Consider the following 18495-nt stretch of genomic DNA (forward strand, 5'->3'; position numbering starts at 1 on the left):
CCTCCTGGCCCCGAGCAGGACATCAGAGTTACTCCCAGATCTTTCATCCTTACATGAAAACTCAAAATGAGAATAATGAACTAAAAAGCAGCTAATAGTAATATTTACAGGCATAATAATAATAATAATACAGACATTTCTGACATGCAAATTTAGGCCCGGACCTAATGAAAGTCCTGCAGCCAGGAAATGAAATGAGCACCTGCCACCTGCCAAATACAGGGTAAATGTTTGCTGTGGCAGGTAGAAATTGCAGGTCACCTGCCAACATGGCAGATAGTTTTTCCTCATATCAAGAGAGATTATTTTCAAAAGCAATTCCTAAATTTGAAATAGTCAGGGATTATACATAATATATTACATATTTCTAGTGTCTGGTACCACTGACTCATGTTTACAATTCTAAAGCATTCAACATCGATTTCAGAAGTAGCAGGTGAGGAAATAACTTAATTTCAGACCCTATCTGCAGCCATATGGTCCATGCATGAAGTACAATTCGTTATCCAGCCTATAGATACTTTTACTTGAAAAGAATAAAAAAACTCCTTTATCCTCATTTTTTTTTGTTTTTTACATTAAATGATACTTGAGTGGAATAATTTGCATCTAACTATTATCAAGACTGGATGTCTGACCTTTGACCTCCTGCTTTTTTGCTTGTAGATGTTGCCGATGATATGTTTTTAAGATGGTCTAATTTTTCCTATTAAGCCAAATTAAGTTTTATAGACTCTGTATGAATTGTAGGGAGGTTATGATGATAGAATATGAAAAATAAACCAACCATTAGGTGCCACAAGTGCCTATAGGAATAATAAAGATGCCTTATATTGGGGACAACTTACTGTGGGTGGAGGACTAGCTAAAAATAGCTAAACTCAACTCAATTTCTTATACACAGAAAAATGACAGTATACACACTGTTGTAGTTGGTGATGCCCCACCTCACCTCACCTCACACAGCTGAGTCAAGATAGAGACAGCCAGTCAGAAAATACTGCCTTCAAAATAAAAGTATACATATTTATAAGCATGGAGGGAAATTCTAGCTATATACACATAGCCTACTTTCCAGGTTTGAAGGGATAAATAACAAAGTTTCTTTGTTATCCACAAGTTACATTGGGCAGAAGACTGGTGCTACACTGCACTCTGTGGATCTGGCCACTTTTCAATCCATGATGTCACAAGCAGCAGGTGTTTTCCATCAGCGGGCAACATGGTGGTTTAACTCATTTGGTTGTGGCCAGGAGTAAAACACACATGCTTGTAAGTTTTGGCTCGTAGAAAGCTGTCCTGCAGCTTTGATTGATCGGTAAATTGATTGAAAAGTTTAGTGAGAATAGCAAAGTTGTCGCCCCCATTTTCATGCAATTATGTTTCCTGGTGTGTATTGAGCATTAAAGCTCCATACGGCCACTAGCAATGATATTTGTGTAGACTTTTTAAATGTCTGTACTGTTACTGTAACCATCTAATGGTGAAACACTAATTGATGATTTACATTATTTGTCAATTAGTTGCTTGTTGGGTTGAACCTACAGTTTGTGGTTGAAAATGCCATCTAATTTCTAATTCTAGTCTGCATCAGCCAAACCTACCAACCTACATACAAAAACATTTTTGTATATAGGCCCAGATTTTTAATAATTCAGTGCAACCATTTATTTTATTTTGAAAGTCTGTAGCAGAAGCCGTATTTTTTCAACCTGACTGACTTGACAGCGCTGACGGAGCCAAATGCGCGTAAAAGTTGTCCACTCCTCCTCCTCGTCCATGAGGCTCGTTTGGCTCCAGATATAAACACAGAGCTGCTGTCTGTGGCCGCTGCGCTCCTCAGGCTCGTCAGACTCCTCACTACCAGCACACAGTCAGATCCAAGAGGCCGAGAAACAGGAGAAAAAGAGCAGGAGGTGAAGATCTGTGGCCCATTCAGGATGGAGGTAACAACTCTCTGACTCTTACTGTGGTTTTCTGTTTTAGCCTGTACTTTTTAGGCCATTAGAGCAGATGTTTTTACCATTTAATGTGGTTTTGTGCAGCCTTGTGTGGTTGAAGTTAAAACATGACACCATAGTGACTAACTGTAGAGTATTTTTAATGGTGTGTGTTATTATTGTGACGTTTCTGTGCAACCATTTAACAAATAATAATAATAATAATGCATTTGTGTCAATAGCTTCCACCTATGAAGTACTATGCACATTCACTATAAAAGTTCCTAATGATCTTTACAGTATTTATATTATTATATGTGATATAATACAAGATTTGACTTATGACAAACAAAGTTAGGATATGAAAAGATGGTTGTACTTTTCTTTCCTGAGGGTGTAGTTGTTCTATTATGAACATACACACATGCCTCAACATTAAAATGGGAACTGTTTGGCTCAGTGTGTTTGAGCTTCTTGTGGTAACAACTTCATAACAAGAAACCACAGAGTGAGTGGAGGGAAATGGAGCTGACAGAACATCTGTCATCATGAGCCAGTGTTTGTGCACTGTGATAAATGTAATGAAGTTGTAATGCTATTAGTTTATTTTTGTTTCTTAAATCTGCGTTTTGGTTTTAAGCTTAAAAAGTGTGCTTCTTCATGGCATAAGAGGCCTGTCTATGTCTGTTTTTCCTGTTGCTCACAGGTTTGTGGCCTCCTCCCTGCAAAACAAGCTGTTCCCTCTGACTTTTAACATCTTTCTCAGCTATTTAATGTCATGTGGCAAATAGGAAGAGAAACGCCCATTTGTTCCCCCCACAGCACGTGAGGGAGCACATTAGTAATCTGCCACAGAACTACTCTCACATACTTCCACCACCCAACGTTAGGACTCAGATATGCTTTAGCAGCTTCTAGACCAGCTTGGATTTAAAACCTTATTCTTCTTTCCCCTGTTGCCAATATTGAAAGAAAAGAATTCCCCCCCAAATCTGGAAAAGATGAAAGAATGATAAAAAAAAACATAGAGGGGGGCTTTCTAACCTTAGGTAAACATTTTTTTTTCTGATATAGTTACAGTTTCTGTGAGTTAAAGCTGTTTTGAGAGAGATAACAAACCTGAACCTGCACGAGCAGGCTGAACACTGAGATAGAGGAAGCAGGTTCAATTTGGTGACTCAAGCGTTTTCTGGATGAAACCTCACGAACCAAGCCCAAATCTCACAAGCTCAGTTCTCATTACAAGCTAATGGTGTAATTTGGGGTTGATGACAATGAGCAGCGCTGTAATGTAAATTTAAACTGAATGCTTACGATCCGCTTCTTATCTATCTGATCTTGGTGAACAACTACCGAACCAAGGTGCTGTTATTTAAGTTGAAGCATTGCTCAGTGATTTCATGGGCGATTTCTCACCTCAAAGTTATTCAGAAACAGATTTCTGTTGATGGTTTAGGTAAAATGTGACACTTCCATGGCAGCGGCGGTGAAGTAAAACCCGTGGTAAGTCTACTGAGTCCAGTCAGGTTCAGGTGTTGTGCAGTATTTTGCTGCTATTGACGATAAAATTGATGTGACTGAATTGATTTCAGTCAATTCCTGTTCGCTGAGAATTTGGGCAAAATGGATCAGTTCTCCCAGATGTTAGCTGTTGGGAATGGGATGCTTTTCGTCTGCTGCAGCCTCGGTTTGAGGTTTGATAGGAGGATGTTTATTTTATGCCTCTGTGCCGGTGAAAGCTGTGGCCGGAGGCATCATGTTTTCGTGTTATCGTCCATCTGTATGTACGTACCATTCTTGTGAATGTGATATCTCAGGAACGCCTGGAGGGAATTTCTTCAAATTTGGCACAAACATCCACTTGGACTCAAGGATGAACGGGTTTTCGAATTTGGTGGTCAAAGGTCAAGGTCACTATGACCTCACAGAACAAGCTTTTGACTTCAAAGGGACTCTATGTAAGAATCAGAAATTGCTTGCTGACCGAAGCTACAGTCTCCCCTGTGTCTCCTGGCCACGGTCGGGGGGGCTGGAGCAGGAAGAGTTGACACTGTTTCACAAGACGGGCTTCACTAGATAGAACTTTGCGGTTATGGTGCTTCTGTGTAGTTTGTGTTGGAACAGCGTAGCCACACGCGAGCGTTGCATAAGACACCGACCCGATTTATACGTGTAAGAAGTAACAAACAGTCCCTTTAGCTCAAGAATTCATATGCTAATTATGATAATTTCACAGAAATGTCTAACAGGATCAAACGATGAAGTGATGACATTTTGGACAGAAGTGGATGTAAAATGCAAATTGACCGGTCGGTGGAGCAAATCACCCGCGAGGCGGTAATTCTAGTTTCATGCTGCATTTTGCCTAAAGGACCTGTAAACAAGCAAACTAGCCTGTAAGGTCAGTCTCACACTCACCGTCATTTAAACTGCTTCAGCTGTGCTTTGATGACACTGCCTATTAGTTTAAATTTGTCTGTGTCTTCTGGCTTTAGGAAAGAGCTGTGGGCAAACATTGATTTATAGCTGCCTCAAGCAAGCCTTGAGTAGAGATTGATGCATGGAAATTCTTAAATGTTGTTTCCTGTTTTGCATCGACAGGCTATCCAGTGGACAAACTAGAAATGTAGCATTTGTGTGTGTGTGTGTGTGCGTGTGTGCATGCACCTGAGGATTTGTGCTGCATGTGTGTGTCGGTTGTGGGGTGGGGGGGTGGAGGTTTTCCTTTGATGGAAAAACAACACCACAGCTAGAGGAGTGAGTATTTTGGAATTGCCTTGCCAACCATATGGTGTGCACATTTATTATGTAATGCATAGTAAAGTTAAGAGACCAATAACAGAGGAACTCAGTCTGTACCAGCCAGACGGTACGACTTAATGAGTCTGTTTTTCCCCATGTTGCTTTACAACAGTATGTCATTTATATAGTGTCACACTATTATTATTGTTATTATGAACCAATACTTCTCTCCCTACTGCTTATACTACAGTCTGTACCACTAGAACCAGTATATAGTCCAGTGTCACAGTAATAAATAAGAGTACTGATGCGTCTTAAAGCGTTGTGTGATTATGCCACAGGGTAAAAGTATCTGCTGGTATTATGTTCAGAGCCAGTCAGAACTGGACATTATCGTGACAGATCCAGTGTGAGGTGTTTGCTGAGGCTGTATGTGTTTCAGGGCAGTATGAATGGTCCACTCTGTCCTTAACATAAAACAGACACCTAACTGACCGTGAAGCTCAGTGGAATGTAAAGCATCAGCATCAAGGAAAGCCTACGAAACTTTATCCCGTTCACAAAGTCACCGTGTAGTTATGGTTGGACCTGTGTTCAGAGTGTGAGTAAAATTAATAATCTGATTTTATTAGCTTATACAAGTCAATAAAGTCCTGTGATTAAAGCGCTTCTGCTGGATGAAGAGCACATAGTGTTGATGGGACAAACCAGCAGCATCTCATGTGATTTAAAGCTCCGATCACACTGATGCTTCCTGTTTATTTATAACATCTTGCAAACCACATCATCAACTTTCTCTGATATTGTCTCATTAGCTGTTTTCTACCTTCTGTCCACATATTTGAACTCTAGCGTCCTTTGAAACCAGTACTTTACAATGCCAAAAATACTGTATTTGCTAAATCAGTTGGAAAAGAGAAGCAAACAGCAGGAAGTGCACAGTTTCTGCAGAATATTCATATTTCCGCTGTATTACTGCTTTTCATTGTTTCACAACATATTTAGTTTCCCAGGTGATAACAGTTACAGTGTTTTGGGCAAAATTAACTCTTTGTTTCCATGGGAGTTACAGGCTACACTCATCATAAAAGTAACTTAAACTCGCACCAAGAAAGACTCTGGTGATATTAATTTCTGTTGACCACAGCGGGGCATTATTGCATATCGACAGTTAGTAGTAGTAATAAGTAGAAGAAGACCTGTGGTCGATGCAAACAATTTTATATTGTAGGAAATGCATTTGACATGTTTGTCAGGCCTGAAGGACACACACGATGTGTTTTGGTGGACAAATGTTGAATGTAAAGGAAACTGTTTATCTGTTTCTGCCGCGCTGTGTACCCTGAAGCTGATGACATAATGATACAAGCTGGAACATTATCAGCTGGCTCTTAAACTCAGAAGATATATCTGCTTAAAACAATAAGCAGTTCTCTGTCTTTGGAGATTGTAGTGTGCACAGACTTGCTGAAGCATTTCAATAGTTTGCAGTAAATGTGTGATCATCTAAAGTTAATCTAAAATCTCGTTCTAAAATGTCATATTGTGTCGTCATGTGGGATAGTTTTACTCTCTGGTTTATTGCCTGTATTTTACATCTCCTTGTTGACTTCTAGTTGTGTGGGAGCTTGGCTCGTCGGAGGATACGTGCACCTTTACGACCAATCAAATGGTTCGTAAAGCCTCATAATTCTTTAACTGCTTTTTATTGCAGTGTGGTTGTTATTATCTTAAACATTGTTTACAATTTGTTTCCATTGCAGACCCTCACACTATACATAAATTGTGTGTTTTTCTCTGAGTAATGATATCAGGCATGAGTCTAGAGCAGAGCATGGGGCAGAGAGATAGCCTGGGTGGGAACTAGACAAGATAGTGGGGAGGACACTGTGATCTGTACAAGAAAAACACACATGCTGTTGGCTTCTAAGGAAGTTATGTCATGGATGGATACATGTAGACTGAGGCAGCCTGAGTCAGGCCTTACGCTGTCTCAGACATCTGCAGATTGTCAAACATGTTGAATTTAGTCAGACTGCAAACGTGAGATACGTGCAGACGGATTTTGAGAACAGCGAGCCAGACAGAGGAAGTGGAAACTCCAAAAAAACAATATCATCATGACTTTATAACTTACTTTCAAGTCTCCCTGCAGAACAGTTAACCCATACGGCATGCACCTCCTCAACCAGCCTCTTCTAAATTTGTCATCCAGCCATGCTCTTTATTCCCTTTTTTGGCAGAAAGGAGTGCAAACACAATAAGTGCTGCAAGCTGCTTGTACTTTGTACAAACCCAATTTTTCTTTTTGCAAAATGTTGAGATTTTTAGGTTAGGTTTCTAGGCTTAGAAGGCAGGTGCACACTGCAAGTTTGAACATGTTATAAACTCACATGTTGTTTTACATTTTACAGCTAAATAGTACACTACAAGATGATTCTGAAAACATGTGAGGCGAGAAATAGGCATTACAGTAACAGAATATTGATTCATATTTGATCAGCGCTGCCTAGTTTGACCATTTGATCAGAGTTCACGAGTGATTGACAGCCGACTCATAGACGGTAGCTAGACGGCAGGCTCCAGATCAGCTATGTGCAGGGCTTCACTGAATGAAATCATCCCGTGTCTGTGCTATACTCCGCCTCCACGTCAACTATCTGATCCACTGTCCAGATGGTTTTTGTCTTTGTGATTGCTGGATCAGAGTGGATGAGAATACCAGAACACCATGTAGAATCCCCAACAGATGCTCGTATCAATGTTTTCTTGCTTAGGTTCAAACATTTGGTGGACGTTCTGTCTGCTGTGAGCTGTTTACATTTTTTGATATCTTTTCTTACTCATCATTCACTCTCCATTTCCCTGCCTTCTCATTGCACAATTCAGATTATCTTAAACGGGCTGTTATCACATTGAAATATCACGGTGCATTCCACGAAACAGGCCTGGCTCTATCATCTGGTCTCGTATCTTCATCTTTTGCCAGTCAAATTGCAGTTAAATAGCATAAAAAGCCTCTTGGGGTCTTGCCTCATGTGTTGTTGCATTTGTCACATTTAAGAAAAAAACATGTTTGAGGTCTTTCTGTGGAATTCGAACTATATCAGCAGCTTTCTGTTTCCAGGTCGTCTGGATTTATTTTCCCTCTCTCTGGATGCTTATTTTTTTATTACATATTTGTTTCCCCACCCTAGTCTGTGTCTGCGGCACCTCCCATTTCCTTTGAGGCCGGGCCAGCAACATCTCGTAGATGAGGGTGTCCGTTTACCTCATCCCTCTGATCCTGGGCCTTTCTAGTGTACTTCCACACACACACACACACACACGGGAAAACACACAAACACAGAGGGCAGTGGAAAAGTGAGATATTCAGATGAGGTCCAGTCCAAAAACACATCATGTTTTCCTGGAAAGGCAACGAGCGAGAAGGTGCCTGTCTGCTCTCTTACCACTTAACAAGTGTAGGCAGAAGGGAGCTGCTCACTATGGTGGTTTTTCTCCCTAGCAGAACACGCTAACTTGTGAAAACAAAGTCTGCAGACTCAAACCGAAGCCACTACCGCTTGGTGATGTTATTGAACAAGCGCTTGCTCAACAGCTGTGCTTTGGCAAGCTTTATTTATCTTCACTTTCACAGATTCCCAGTGTGCGGGGCTCACCAGCGAGAGCTTATGAGGATTGAGAGTTCCTAGAGAACAGTTAAAGATCCTGAGCCCGACATCGTCTTTATCAGCTCCGTGGTAGATTACATGGCCTGTTGCTCTCTGACCACCGCTGAGATATATTAGGATTTGCTGAGACTAATATCATGTGCTTCTTCTCCCCTGCCTCTGGAAATAGGAATAACGGGAACAGATAATAGCAGGCTTTGTGTGATCTGTTTGTCTCTGTGTTCTCTTTCCACATCTGCCGGTCATACAGTAAACCTCGTGTCTTCATCCACAGCATGGAAATTAAGATGCTGGTTGGGATTAACCTTTACTTATCCAAACACAGATCACTGAGGATGCACACGCTTTTTTTCCCTGCAACACTCTGCTTAACATTCACACTGAAGTCCACTGTCTTCTATAGAGGGGTTTCAGGTGTGGTCATGTGCACCGGCAGCCATATTGGAGGTCAACGGTTTTATTTTTCTAGAAACGATGGCTCAAAAGAGCTGATTACATCTTGAAACTGTACTATTCAGTAGGGCCTGGTGGAATGGTTATATACAGTATACCACAAGATGATAGAGATTTGTCCTCCCCTTCCAAGGCATCTATTCATTTAATATTTATCGTTGCATAAGGTTGTGGGCAGTGTTGCTGATTAATAAGTAGAACCTAGTATTTTGGTTTCCAAAATTAGTGCATCAATGTTGTTAAAGGGACTCTGTGTAAGAATCAGAAATTGCTTGTTAACAGCGACACTTGTGGCCATTAAGTCAATGAAAGTCAGTGTCCTGTTGCTCGCACTTGTGCTCGCTCTACATAGACATGAACGAGCATCGGTCAAAACAGTGAGGCGACACACGTCAGCTAAAACCACAATATCACTCTATATTTCAGCTGCTTGACAGTAATGTTAGCTGACCTGACGAATGTCTCTCCTGAATCGATGCCGACCGTGGTCAGAAGGAACTGGAGGGGAGATACCGGAGTTGTGGTCGGAGACGATAACGTTACTCGCTGCGGAGCCCCGTCACTTCACTCAGCAGCAGGAAACAACACGGGAAACCTCTGTTGGTCTGGAGGAGCTGCAGCATTTATTTCTGCACAAACTTCCACTGTACATTCACTAGATATTCTCAGAGCTAAACTAACTCTTCTGCAGTGTGTATGTGTGCGCGCATGCACGTGAGAGGTGGAGCGAGAGAGCGAGTGAGAACAAGCGCGGTGTGTTAGTGAAGGCAGGCAGGCAGGCAGAGGAGCAGAGTACAGCAGAGACTCCGGCCCTGGACACCAGAGCTACGGTCTCCCCTGTGTCTTCTGGCTGCGGTCGGGGGGCTGGAGCAGGAAGAGTTGACACTGCTTTGCAAGACGGGCTTCACTAGATGTAACTTTGCGGTTTTGGTGCTTCCGTGTAGTTTGTGTTGGAACAGCATAGCCACACGCGAGCGCGCATGGGACACCGACCTGCAATGACTTATAAGAGTGTAAGTGTAAGAAGTTACAAACGGTACGATACCGATACCTTGATTTGTCAGGTATTTAGACACTTTCTGTAGAATGTCTTATATGAAGCAGTAGGGGTGTAGCTGATCGTTGATGCAAAGTGGAAACGGTGATGCATATCGTCATCTTTAAGATACGCCTTTATTTTGAATATCCCAGGGCACGTCTGTGTCACCATTTCCGTCCAAGCGCACCTCCTTCCTAAACATTCGAACAGTGATTAAACATAAGAAATGTGGCACTTTATAGTGAACAACAAGAGGTTGTTCTTTTTTTACTCTTTTTATTATAAAAAGAATAGATGGCTTTTAAATGTCTGGTAGAGCACACATATTTTAGTTGCTTTTTGTGAGTTGATATAAATGTAACTGATTGGGTTAAATGGGCATATGATATCATCTAGTATTGATCGCAGGCTCCAGAAATGAATCGAATCGAAATCGTATCGTGGTGGACTTTGTGATATCAGCAAATATCGTATCATTATCCAAAGAATCAATATAATATCATATTGTGATGAAACTTGTGATTTACACCCTTATGAAGCAGCATTATTTTTGTGACACTGGTGGGGAGGAAGCATGAATTACTGTCTGCAACAGTGTCCTTTTTGATACCACCACTACAGGGACGCCAAAGTCAGCCACTTAGCAGCTTCACTGCATTGCTCCAATGTACCTCAACAGTATTAATGTATACTCAAGGGGTAACAGTGTTCACAGGGCTGCAGACTGTCCATGGTAACTAACTGGTTTCTGGGGAGGAAAAACAACCCAAGAAAAGACTTGTTATATCATCGACACAGTAGTGTCTATGTCCTGCACTGCAAATGAAGTATCGTCAGTGAATTTATCACAACGGGCCTGGGGATCCAAACTATGAAATGATTTCATTTATACCTCTTTACTATCCTCTGGGCTACCACCGTTCCTTTAAATGCCAGTTACAACAAGCATAAATTGCTTTTAAATAACGGGAAAGCTGGGAAAGTAAAATGTTTTGGATAACAGTGTATGAAGTCTGTACTGTATGTGTAAATGTAAAGCAAGGAACATATAAAGGTTTCCATGGAAGTAAGAGTTCAGAAATAGCTTGTTTCTTTTTAGCGTCAACACAGGCTCGTTTTTGGAAAACTTGAATCACATGGGTAAGGCGCTGCTTTAAGAAGCTTTTTTTTCAACGTTTCCTTGTTTAGACATGCTCAGTCACTCTGTATGCTAGATTACAGTATGTTTCAGATGTGGTCTCGCATATCCAGGAACACTCTCTCTTAGGAGCTGAGGGGTTACAGAGCAGAGCTGTGATCCAGGCTGCCTACACAGCTCTGAGGCTTTTTCCCAGGCCTAGAGCCCCAGAAATAGAGTTTGCCCTGCTCTCTCCTGCAGTGAACCAAAGTTTCCCAGTCTTCCACAGAGCTTGGGGTCCCAGCTGAGTTAAACATGCGCAATGCTGCTAACCAACCGAAGGCCTTGTATGGCTCATTAAAATAATGTGTCTCTTTTGTCATCTCAGTGAAATGGTTAGTGAAAACAGTTCAGTTTTACTGAGAGGAAAACATGTTTGCTTTGACATATTCAATTAAAAGGCAAAGACAAACAAATTATTAAAGGAACCATATTGTAAAAAGTGAGATTTTCATGTTTTGTTTTTTTTTTATTATAAAGCTAGTTTACGTGCTATAGAAATACTGTGAAAGTATCAAAACACTCAATCCATGGGGAAACACACACGGCCCGTATTCAGAAACTGTGCCTTTGAAACAAGCCGTCAGGATTTCTGTAAAAATCTACAATATTTAGACCATTTCTCAGTTTTAAATGTAATCATTCTAAATGTATCCCAGTTTATTTCCAGTTGCAGTGTATGTGAATGACATCAGCTGACAGGAAGTAAACAGGTACCCAAGCTGTTGCTTAGCAATGCAATTCCGTTGAAATGCACTGAAACGGTTGTTTCAGACAGAGGATAAATACAGGCATATTCAGGCAGACAGTACAAGGAAAATAAAGTGTTTTTTGAACATTACAGCATGTAAACATGTTCTAGTAGAAACATAAAATACAAATATGAATTTGAAAATGAGCATGATATGGGACTTTTAAATTAGTTCAGATTAGTGTACTATATTTATTGTATATCTTGCATAAGGCTGCGGACAATGACTCTGTAAAAGGTTCTTGTTTGATAGCAGATAAAAAGCTTGCAACATGCTAAACTGGAAGTTTTGATACTTGTAATACACTTCAACAACATTTGTACTTTAAACATGAATAAAACTACATCTATCAACTTACATACTGTATGCATGGTCAGTGTATTTTAAGTCAGGGAGGTATTTGTATTGAGTCTGACGTTATTTTCATTCTGCATGAAGAAGCTCATTAAAGATAAGGGGCTCGCTTTGAAAAGACGCATGGAAGAATATTAATGGATCTGAAATGACTTCCTCTAAAACTAGAAAGTTGTTTAATAGTTAATGTGGTTGAAGCCTTTTAAATCTTAATACAGCTCTCAGCTTTTATTTAAGTCACTTATGCAAGTAACTGAAAAATATTATCTTCGTTGTACATGACCATATTCCTTTCCCAAAATTAACAGTAAAAGCGCAGAGGTCACCTTCAACATACCGTTGAAATTAAATATTTTTTCTCCAAATTTACTTTTTGAATACAACTAAACCACATGTCAGGAATATAATTAACTCAGTGGAAAGAACAAAGAAATGATTGATTGTTTGGTAGAGGGGGCTGGTAGACATCCTCCTGTGTATCATTTAAATAAAGTTACAGAAGAACTGAAACCTTGATTTTTCATACGCCCAAAACACCTGAGCAGCGATTTAATCTGACAAAGCCTCACTTCCTTTGCGTGCACTGTTGTGCTGAGAGTTTGTGCTCTGAAGGAGGCATTTGTTTTTGAAGGACAGGAAAGAGTTAAACAATTAGAGGTTACAAAATAATGGTGTGGAGGTTGGGTGGTCCCGGGTGATTACTATTTATCACGGATGAGAAAAGGGAACTCAGGAAAAGGGTTGGGACGTGGATTAGGACACAGAGGGAAGCATTAACAGAGGCACTGCAGGGCGAGCTGATGCTGTAATACGTTTTGGGTGGAGGGAGCAAGGTGGTGAGGTCATGTTGAGAACAAGGGGGGGGAAAAGGAAAATAAAGCTTGTGATTAAAATGTGGAATGTGTGTATCTGTGAAGCTTGGGATCTCCATGTTTCCATGGGCTCAAACTGTGCAGAGAGGGAGGGAACCGAGAGTGGACACACCCAGGAAATGTGACAGAATTGGCAGCTGTGTGAAGAGAGGCGTGAGCTTTTTAGTGGTCAATAAAAGTAGGATGGAAATGACACGTAGCATCAAAGCCAGAAAGAGAAAGGGAGGAGCACCACAAGCAGTGACTGTACAATGCAAATCATTAATTGCCGACGTGATGGATGACAATCTGCACAGTCCTGGCACGGCACGACTCGGGCTGCCCCGCTGTGTTGTAAACAAACGTCTCGACCCATTCACACCCAACGCAAAAACGACTAGAGCCTGGAAGACAGAGTAATGCTGGAGTGTTGTTTACAAGGCTCACGTTCGTGCACATCACAGCCGCCAGCCAACTTATCACTTAGGCCACAGATATGTGGAGTGAGTTAATGGTCATGAAAGGGCAGTGCGGAGGAGGGAAGTTTAGCAATCAGCTTGGGAATAGTGGGAGAGACAGAAAGTGAAGGGGCCAAGGAGTGATAAGAGTGTGAGGCTGCAAGGACAGGTCCCTCCTGTCACAGGCTGTGGCGTGATGTTAAACAGCTGTGGAGAGAGAGGGGCTCACTTCCTGTGTCCAAACCCACAAAATACACTCTTTAGCAGAAGAGATGAATACCTCCAAGGACAGCATTCAACTCAACACACTGATGGAGATGTTTTTTTTGTTTGCATATTCATCCTTTCTGCTGTGTTTCTCAACTCATCTACATTTTCCTGTTGAGGAGAGGGAAGTGAAACACGGTCCTTATCTTAGAACATCTCCTTGTTCAGCTGCAAAATGGCTCTCTGCACATGCCATGCTTAATGAGACTGTATTGTTGTTTTTTAAGATGGATTTGCTCAGAAAGTCACTGCCTTGAATAACATCATTCAGTTTGTAATGCCTCATCTAACAGGGCAAAGGCATGCCATGCATGGATCTTAACATTCAGTAAAACTGGCATTTCTTTTGTCTCAAGGCAATATTTTAAAATGTAACAAACAATGTCAAGACTGTTAACATGAAGTATTTGTCAGTTGTTTGATTGAATGTCTTTCTTTTCCAATAGGATTCTCCATCCAAGCCATCTGTGGCTGAGCTGGCTGGAAGGTTCAAAGGTCACATTCTACCAATGCCCAGCTCAAATGACGAGGTACTTTATTTATATCTTACATAGTATACTATCCATACAAAAATGTGCAAATAACTGTGTTGAGTTACCCTAGAAGAACAGCACTCCATATTCTGTTTATTTTCATACTTAAATACAGTCGTTGGTGAATACTTACAGAATCCCTCCTCCTTTTTGTTTGTAGTTGCCGTTTCGAAGAAGACCCCCGTGTTCCCTGAAGTTACAAAATCAAAAAGATGATAATGAAGAATCAGATGTAAGTATTTTTCTTCCTTTACTGACCCATGTGCTTCAAATCTGTCTCCTTGATATACAAAGGAAGTCTCAAGAAAACAGACTTAGATTTGTTTACTGTAAATTTTCATTGCAACCTCACAATTTCAACACAGTAGACAGTGTACTGTTGCCAAATCGACAATTTATCTATTCTTTCTTCTGCCTAAACATTGGGGAAGTGTTAGTGCTGCTGTCTTTCAACCTGTCTTTGCATTATGAAAGCAGATCAGTGCAAACATGTATACATCACAAGCATGTACAACAAAAAGTTGTTTTGTTTATTTAATACTATTTAGTCTATATTATTTAGGCTTAATACTCATTGGGACATGTGCTTGTATGTTGTGATGATTTTGTGAATTTGTCTTTTCATTCACTCTGCTCTGACTGTGTTCTCTTGCAGAAAACTATCGTCTCACCGAATCCCTTTAAAATCAAGATGAAGAACTCCTCCATCATTGAGAAACTTCAGGTAAATGCATCTTACAACATTTTAATATTTTGCGAATAGGAAACCAAACAAATGCTAGCCTCTCCCATGATGTGTTATTATAGGATGTAGTACACAGACAGAAGTAGTCAGGAGATTGTATAATCAGGAGATTGAGATATGTGGAGCAGTACTGCCACCCACTGTTCAGTTGACACTGGTGCACGATCTGTTTGCACACTGAGAAAAAGAGGAAGAGCTTGTCCCTGATGCCACAATCGGCTCAGATTAATGAGCTAATGGGATCATGGGACACCCAGCCTCCAGCGAGGCTCGAACTCGCCACCAACGTTCCATTAGTTAGCAGTTCACACGGTGGGCAGCCATGGGACAAAAGGGCTGCCGCTTCTCCCTCTTCCTCTTCTCCCCAGTGCAGGTAGGATTCTCTCCTCTATACGTGAACAGAGGTTTGGGGACTAACTCGAGATTTGATGTACTGTAGTTCTCAGACTGGATATGACAGGTGTTGTTTGTGACACTTAAAAGGTTATTTCAGACCATACTTCTAGCAGGCGAGTTTTCAAAGTAAGAACGTGACCAGTGCAAGCAGAGCAATATCCTATGTGCACACCTGTATAATACTCATTTTCAAACAAAATTGCACATTTTATGGAGGAATAATCCCTGCTTTTTAATGCATATATATTTTAATAATATACCCATGTTTAAAGTAACATGACATTGGTTAATCTTTCGTTCACTTATTTCATCATATCCCCTAATAGAATGACTCTTATGTTGAATTTATGGCTCATTATCAGCTTTTACTCTCATTTTAGGTTTGTCGTATGGTCATTTTGAAAAGTGCTGTTTAAGTACATTTAATTCCACTAATTAAGGTCTTTGTTTTACAATTAAGTTTCATTAGAACAGAATGTACCAAGGAGATTATAGTATCCAGGCTTCAGGATCTTCCTTTCCCCTGTAGGCCAATCTTGCTCTGTCACCCACTGCTCTGCTGCCTTCACCCAAGAGTCCTGAGGTGAAGCTCCAGCCGGCGCCGTCGTCCCCCGACACACCCTGCTGCCCGCAGAGCCCCCTGAGCCCCACCCTGCGGCCCTCACATCAGTCCAGTGAAGAGGAGGATCCCATCAGCTTCGACAGCCCTCCTGAAGGCGCCCCGCTGCCGAGCTTCAACAAGGTAAACATACGGACTCGTGCTAAGCTATTTGTTACATCTCCTTATAATGCAGTTAGACTAGTTTGTGGTATTACTGTAAGTATCATGTTGAAGAGCACCCTAGATCATCTTATTCCAGTTACATTTTTTTCTGATTAGAGATCATTTGTAAGCATTTTTGAGTAGTTAGTACCCTCATGTTTGATATATTTGCATGGGTTTTTGTTTGCACAAGCTCTCAGTCACTAAATGACAAACATGAGCTGCTGTCATATTGAGGCCCCTGAAGTGATCCTCATGCTATTCGCCGACTGAGCTGTGACGTCACAACCGGACACATGGTCTCCGTCCCCGTTGACGTGTTTCTCAGCGGGTGTTCTGTATCTTCTATTTAAGCAGGCCTTGGATAAGCTGGAGCAAGATGCCCCTGTAGTGCTCTGCAAGGGGGATTGTAGATGTAATCCCCTTAGCCTAGTTAGAGTCCATATAGGTACCAGTTTGTCCAGTGCTCTCACGCATATGCTGATACTTGGACAGTTAACATAAATAATTTGATGATATAAATAAATTGATATTAAATATAGATTAGCTTAGCTGTCTTATAGATCTAAGTTGCCTTGATTTTTTTAAAATTTTGTTTAAAAACAGGATTTCTTCTGGTTCTTACTCATCTTTTCCACTCAGACTCGTGCACGGCTATCAATCAAAAGGCGCCCACCCACGAGACAGCACAGGAGGTCAGCTGGAGAGGAGGCGGGAGCCTTCGGGAGTACTCTGTCCCCATGTGAACTGTACAGCCCAAAAGAAAATGGGGACATGGACCCGGTTTTTGAATATGGACAGCCGGCAATTCTAAAAGATGCTGAAGAGAAGGACAGGGACTGTGAAAAAACAGAGGACGGGGTAGCAAAGAGTGACCCCCATGACATGGGAGATCTAGAGGAGGAGCAGGACGCAGAACAAGCCCAGAACTTGGAGGCTTTGGAGGGGGAACAGCAGCCTTCATCAGAGCCTTGACCTGCCAAGCAGATAGAGGGCAATGTTCAGACAAATGGGAAGGAGGAGATGCCTCGGGAGGAGCACCAAGGAGGAACTGACATGGTGTGAACTGTGAATGTTTACTTTAAGAAAATATATATACATATATTTATGAACATACATATATTTGAATAAGTTATTCAATGCTTTGATTAAGAGAACTCTTAAAATACTCCTCAGAAAGAGTTAATCCGTTTTAATTTCTTGGTACCTGCTCTTTTTAAGTCCCTCTGCCGCCCTCTCCTGGCCGTCTACAGAACAGGTCTATAAACACTGGAGAGATTCGAGAAGCAGCTGTTCTCTGCACATGGAAATAAGCATCACAGTTGATACTGTGTCCATTATCAGCCAGAGGAAATTTGTGTCATATTCTGTCAAGTCTGCACGACCAGACTCCTGTTTTTTTATGACAAATAACAATGTCTTTGATTTGCAAAGAAAAAAATGCTAAGAGTGCACTTCCATGTCAGAAGTATCTGTCATGTAAAGGACTTTGGAAATACTGAATGCTGGGTTGACAAAAGGCAAAATATTACTAGACTTCATATATATATATATTAGCAGATATATAAAAAGTTCTGACATTGATGGGTATGATCATACCGAATTCCTATCACCTTAGGTTGAAATCATGTACTTTGCTTATATAGATTTCTTTTGATGTATGTCAGTCGAATTTTCTGCGTGTCTTTCATTTTGTATTCTGCACAGTATCTATATTCCAGTGCTACTGTGGAGTGGCTCGGGCCCTCAGCAATTATGCACAGAAATGTTAAGAAAATAAACGGCTTCCTTCTTCTGTAAGAAAAATGTTGACATTGCATGTATTTCATCAAATTTTAGGGTCGAAAGAATCATGAGTCAAAATGATCAACATTGATGATTATCTTCATTCTGGTATGCCTGTCAGTTAATACTTCATGCTGTGTATCATCTCCTGAGACAATCGTTTGCCAAGGACAAAGCTTAATATAGCCTACTGGGCTTATAGTTGGAGGTTACCAATGATGATGATAAGGGATAGCATTGCCGAAATGCAGATTTGAAAAACCCTGCACACATAGGAACACCCACACAGGTGATTTAAATGACTTTCCCTGGTTAGACCTCTTCTCAGGGCTGTGTCTGTGTGAACAAACTGACAGTTTGAAACTGAGCTTGGTTAACAGCTTTATTGCACCTGTTAAGGTAGGACGACTTACACCTTGATAATTCTTATTAGTACATGAAGTCACATCATTTTCCCACTGTAGCGCTGCGGCCCATTTTCCACCTGAACAGAGGTCTAATCGGAATAACTGAAAACTGTGGACAGCCAGAGAACATTCAATTTAATGGAATCACAGTATTTATAT

The 18495-nt window shown here is 41.0% G+C and overlaps 1 protein-coding gene across 2 annotated transcripts; it reads left to right on the plus strand.

Moving 5' to 3' along the window:
* Positions 1-1735: 1735 nt before the first annotated feature.
* Positions 1736-17950, plus strand: LOC141770654 (capZ-interacting protein). 2 transcript variants are annotated; one of them, XM_074640398.1, is made up of 6 exons: positions 1736-1946; positions 14154-14237; positions 14401-14472; positions 14896-14964; positions 15911-16123; positions 16787-17950. In XM_074640398.1, exons 1-6 carry the CDS (start codon positions 1941-1943, stop codon positions 17117-17119), a joined length of 777 nt encoding a protein of 258 aa, XP_074496499.1. In that variant the 5' UTR covers positions 1736-1940; the 3' UTR covers positions 17120-17950. The 2 variants fall into 2 exon arrangements, with proteins under 2 accessions (XP_074496499.1, XP_074496500.1); XM_074640399.1 differs by lacking the exon at positions 1736-1946 and adding an exon at positions 2942-3443.
* Positions 17951-18495: the final 545 nt, after the last annotated feature.

The sequence above is a fragment of the Sebastes fasciatus genome, chromosome 7, assembly GCF_043250625.1.
Source record: "Sebastes fasciatus isolate fSebFas1 chromosome 7, fSebFas1.pri, whole genome shotgun sequence".
In the NCBI taxonomy this organism is placed as follows: domain Eukaryota; kingdom Metazoa; phylum Chordata; class Actinopteri; order Perciformes; family Sebastidae; genus Sebastes; species Sebastes fasciatus.

Excerpts from the sequence above, each read along its gene's own strand:
- LOC141770654 (XM_074640398.1), top strand. Across the intron at positions 14,238-14,400 it reads TGCCCAGCTCAAATGACGAG|TTGCCGTTTCGAAGAAGACC; the intron begins GTACTTTATTTA and ends TTTTGTTTGTAG. Across the intron at positions 16,124-16,786 it reads CGCTGCCGAGCTTCAACAAG|ACTCGTGCACGGCTATCAAT; the intron begins GTAAACATACGG and ends TTTTCCACTCAG.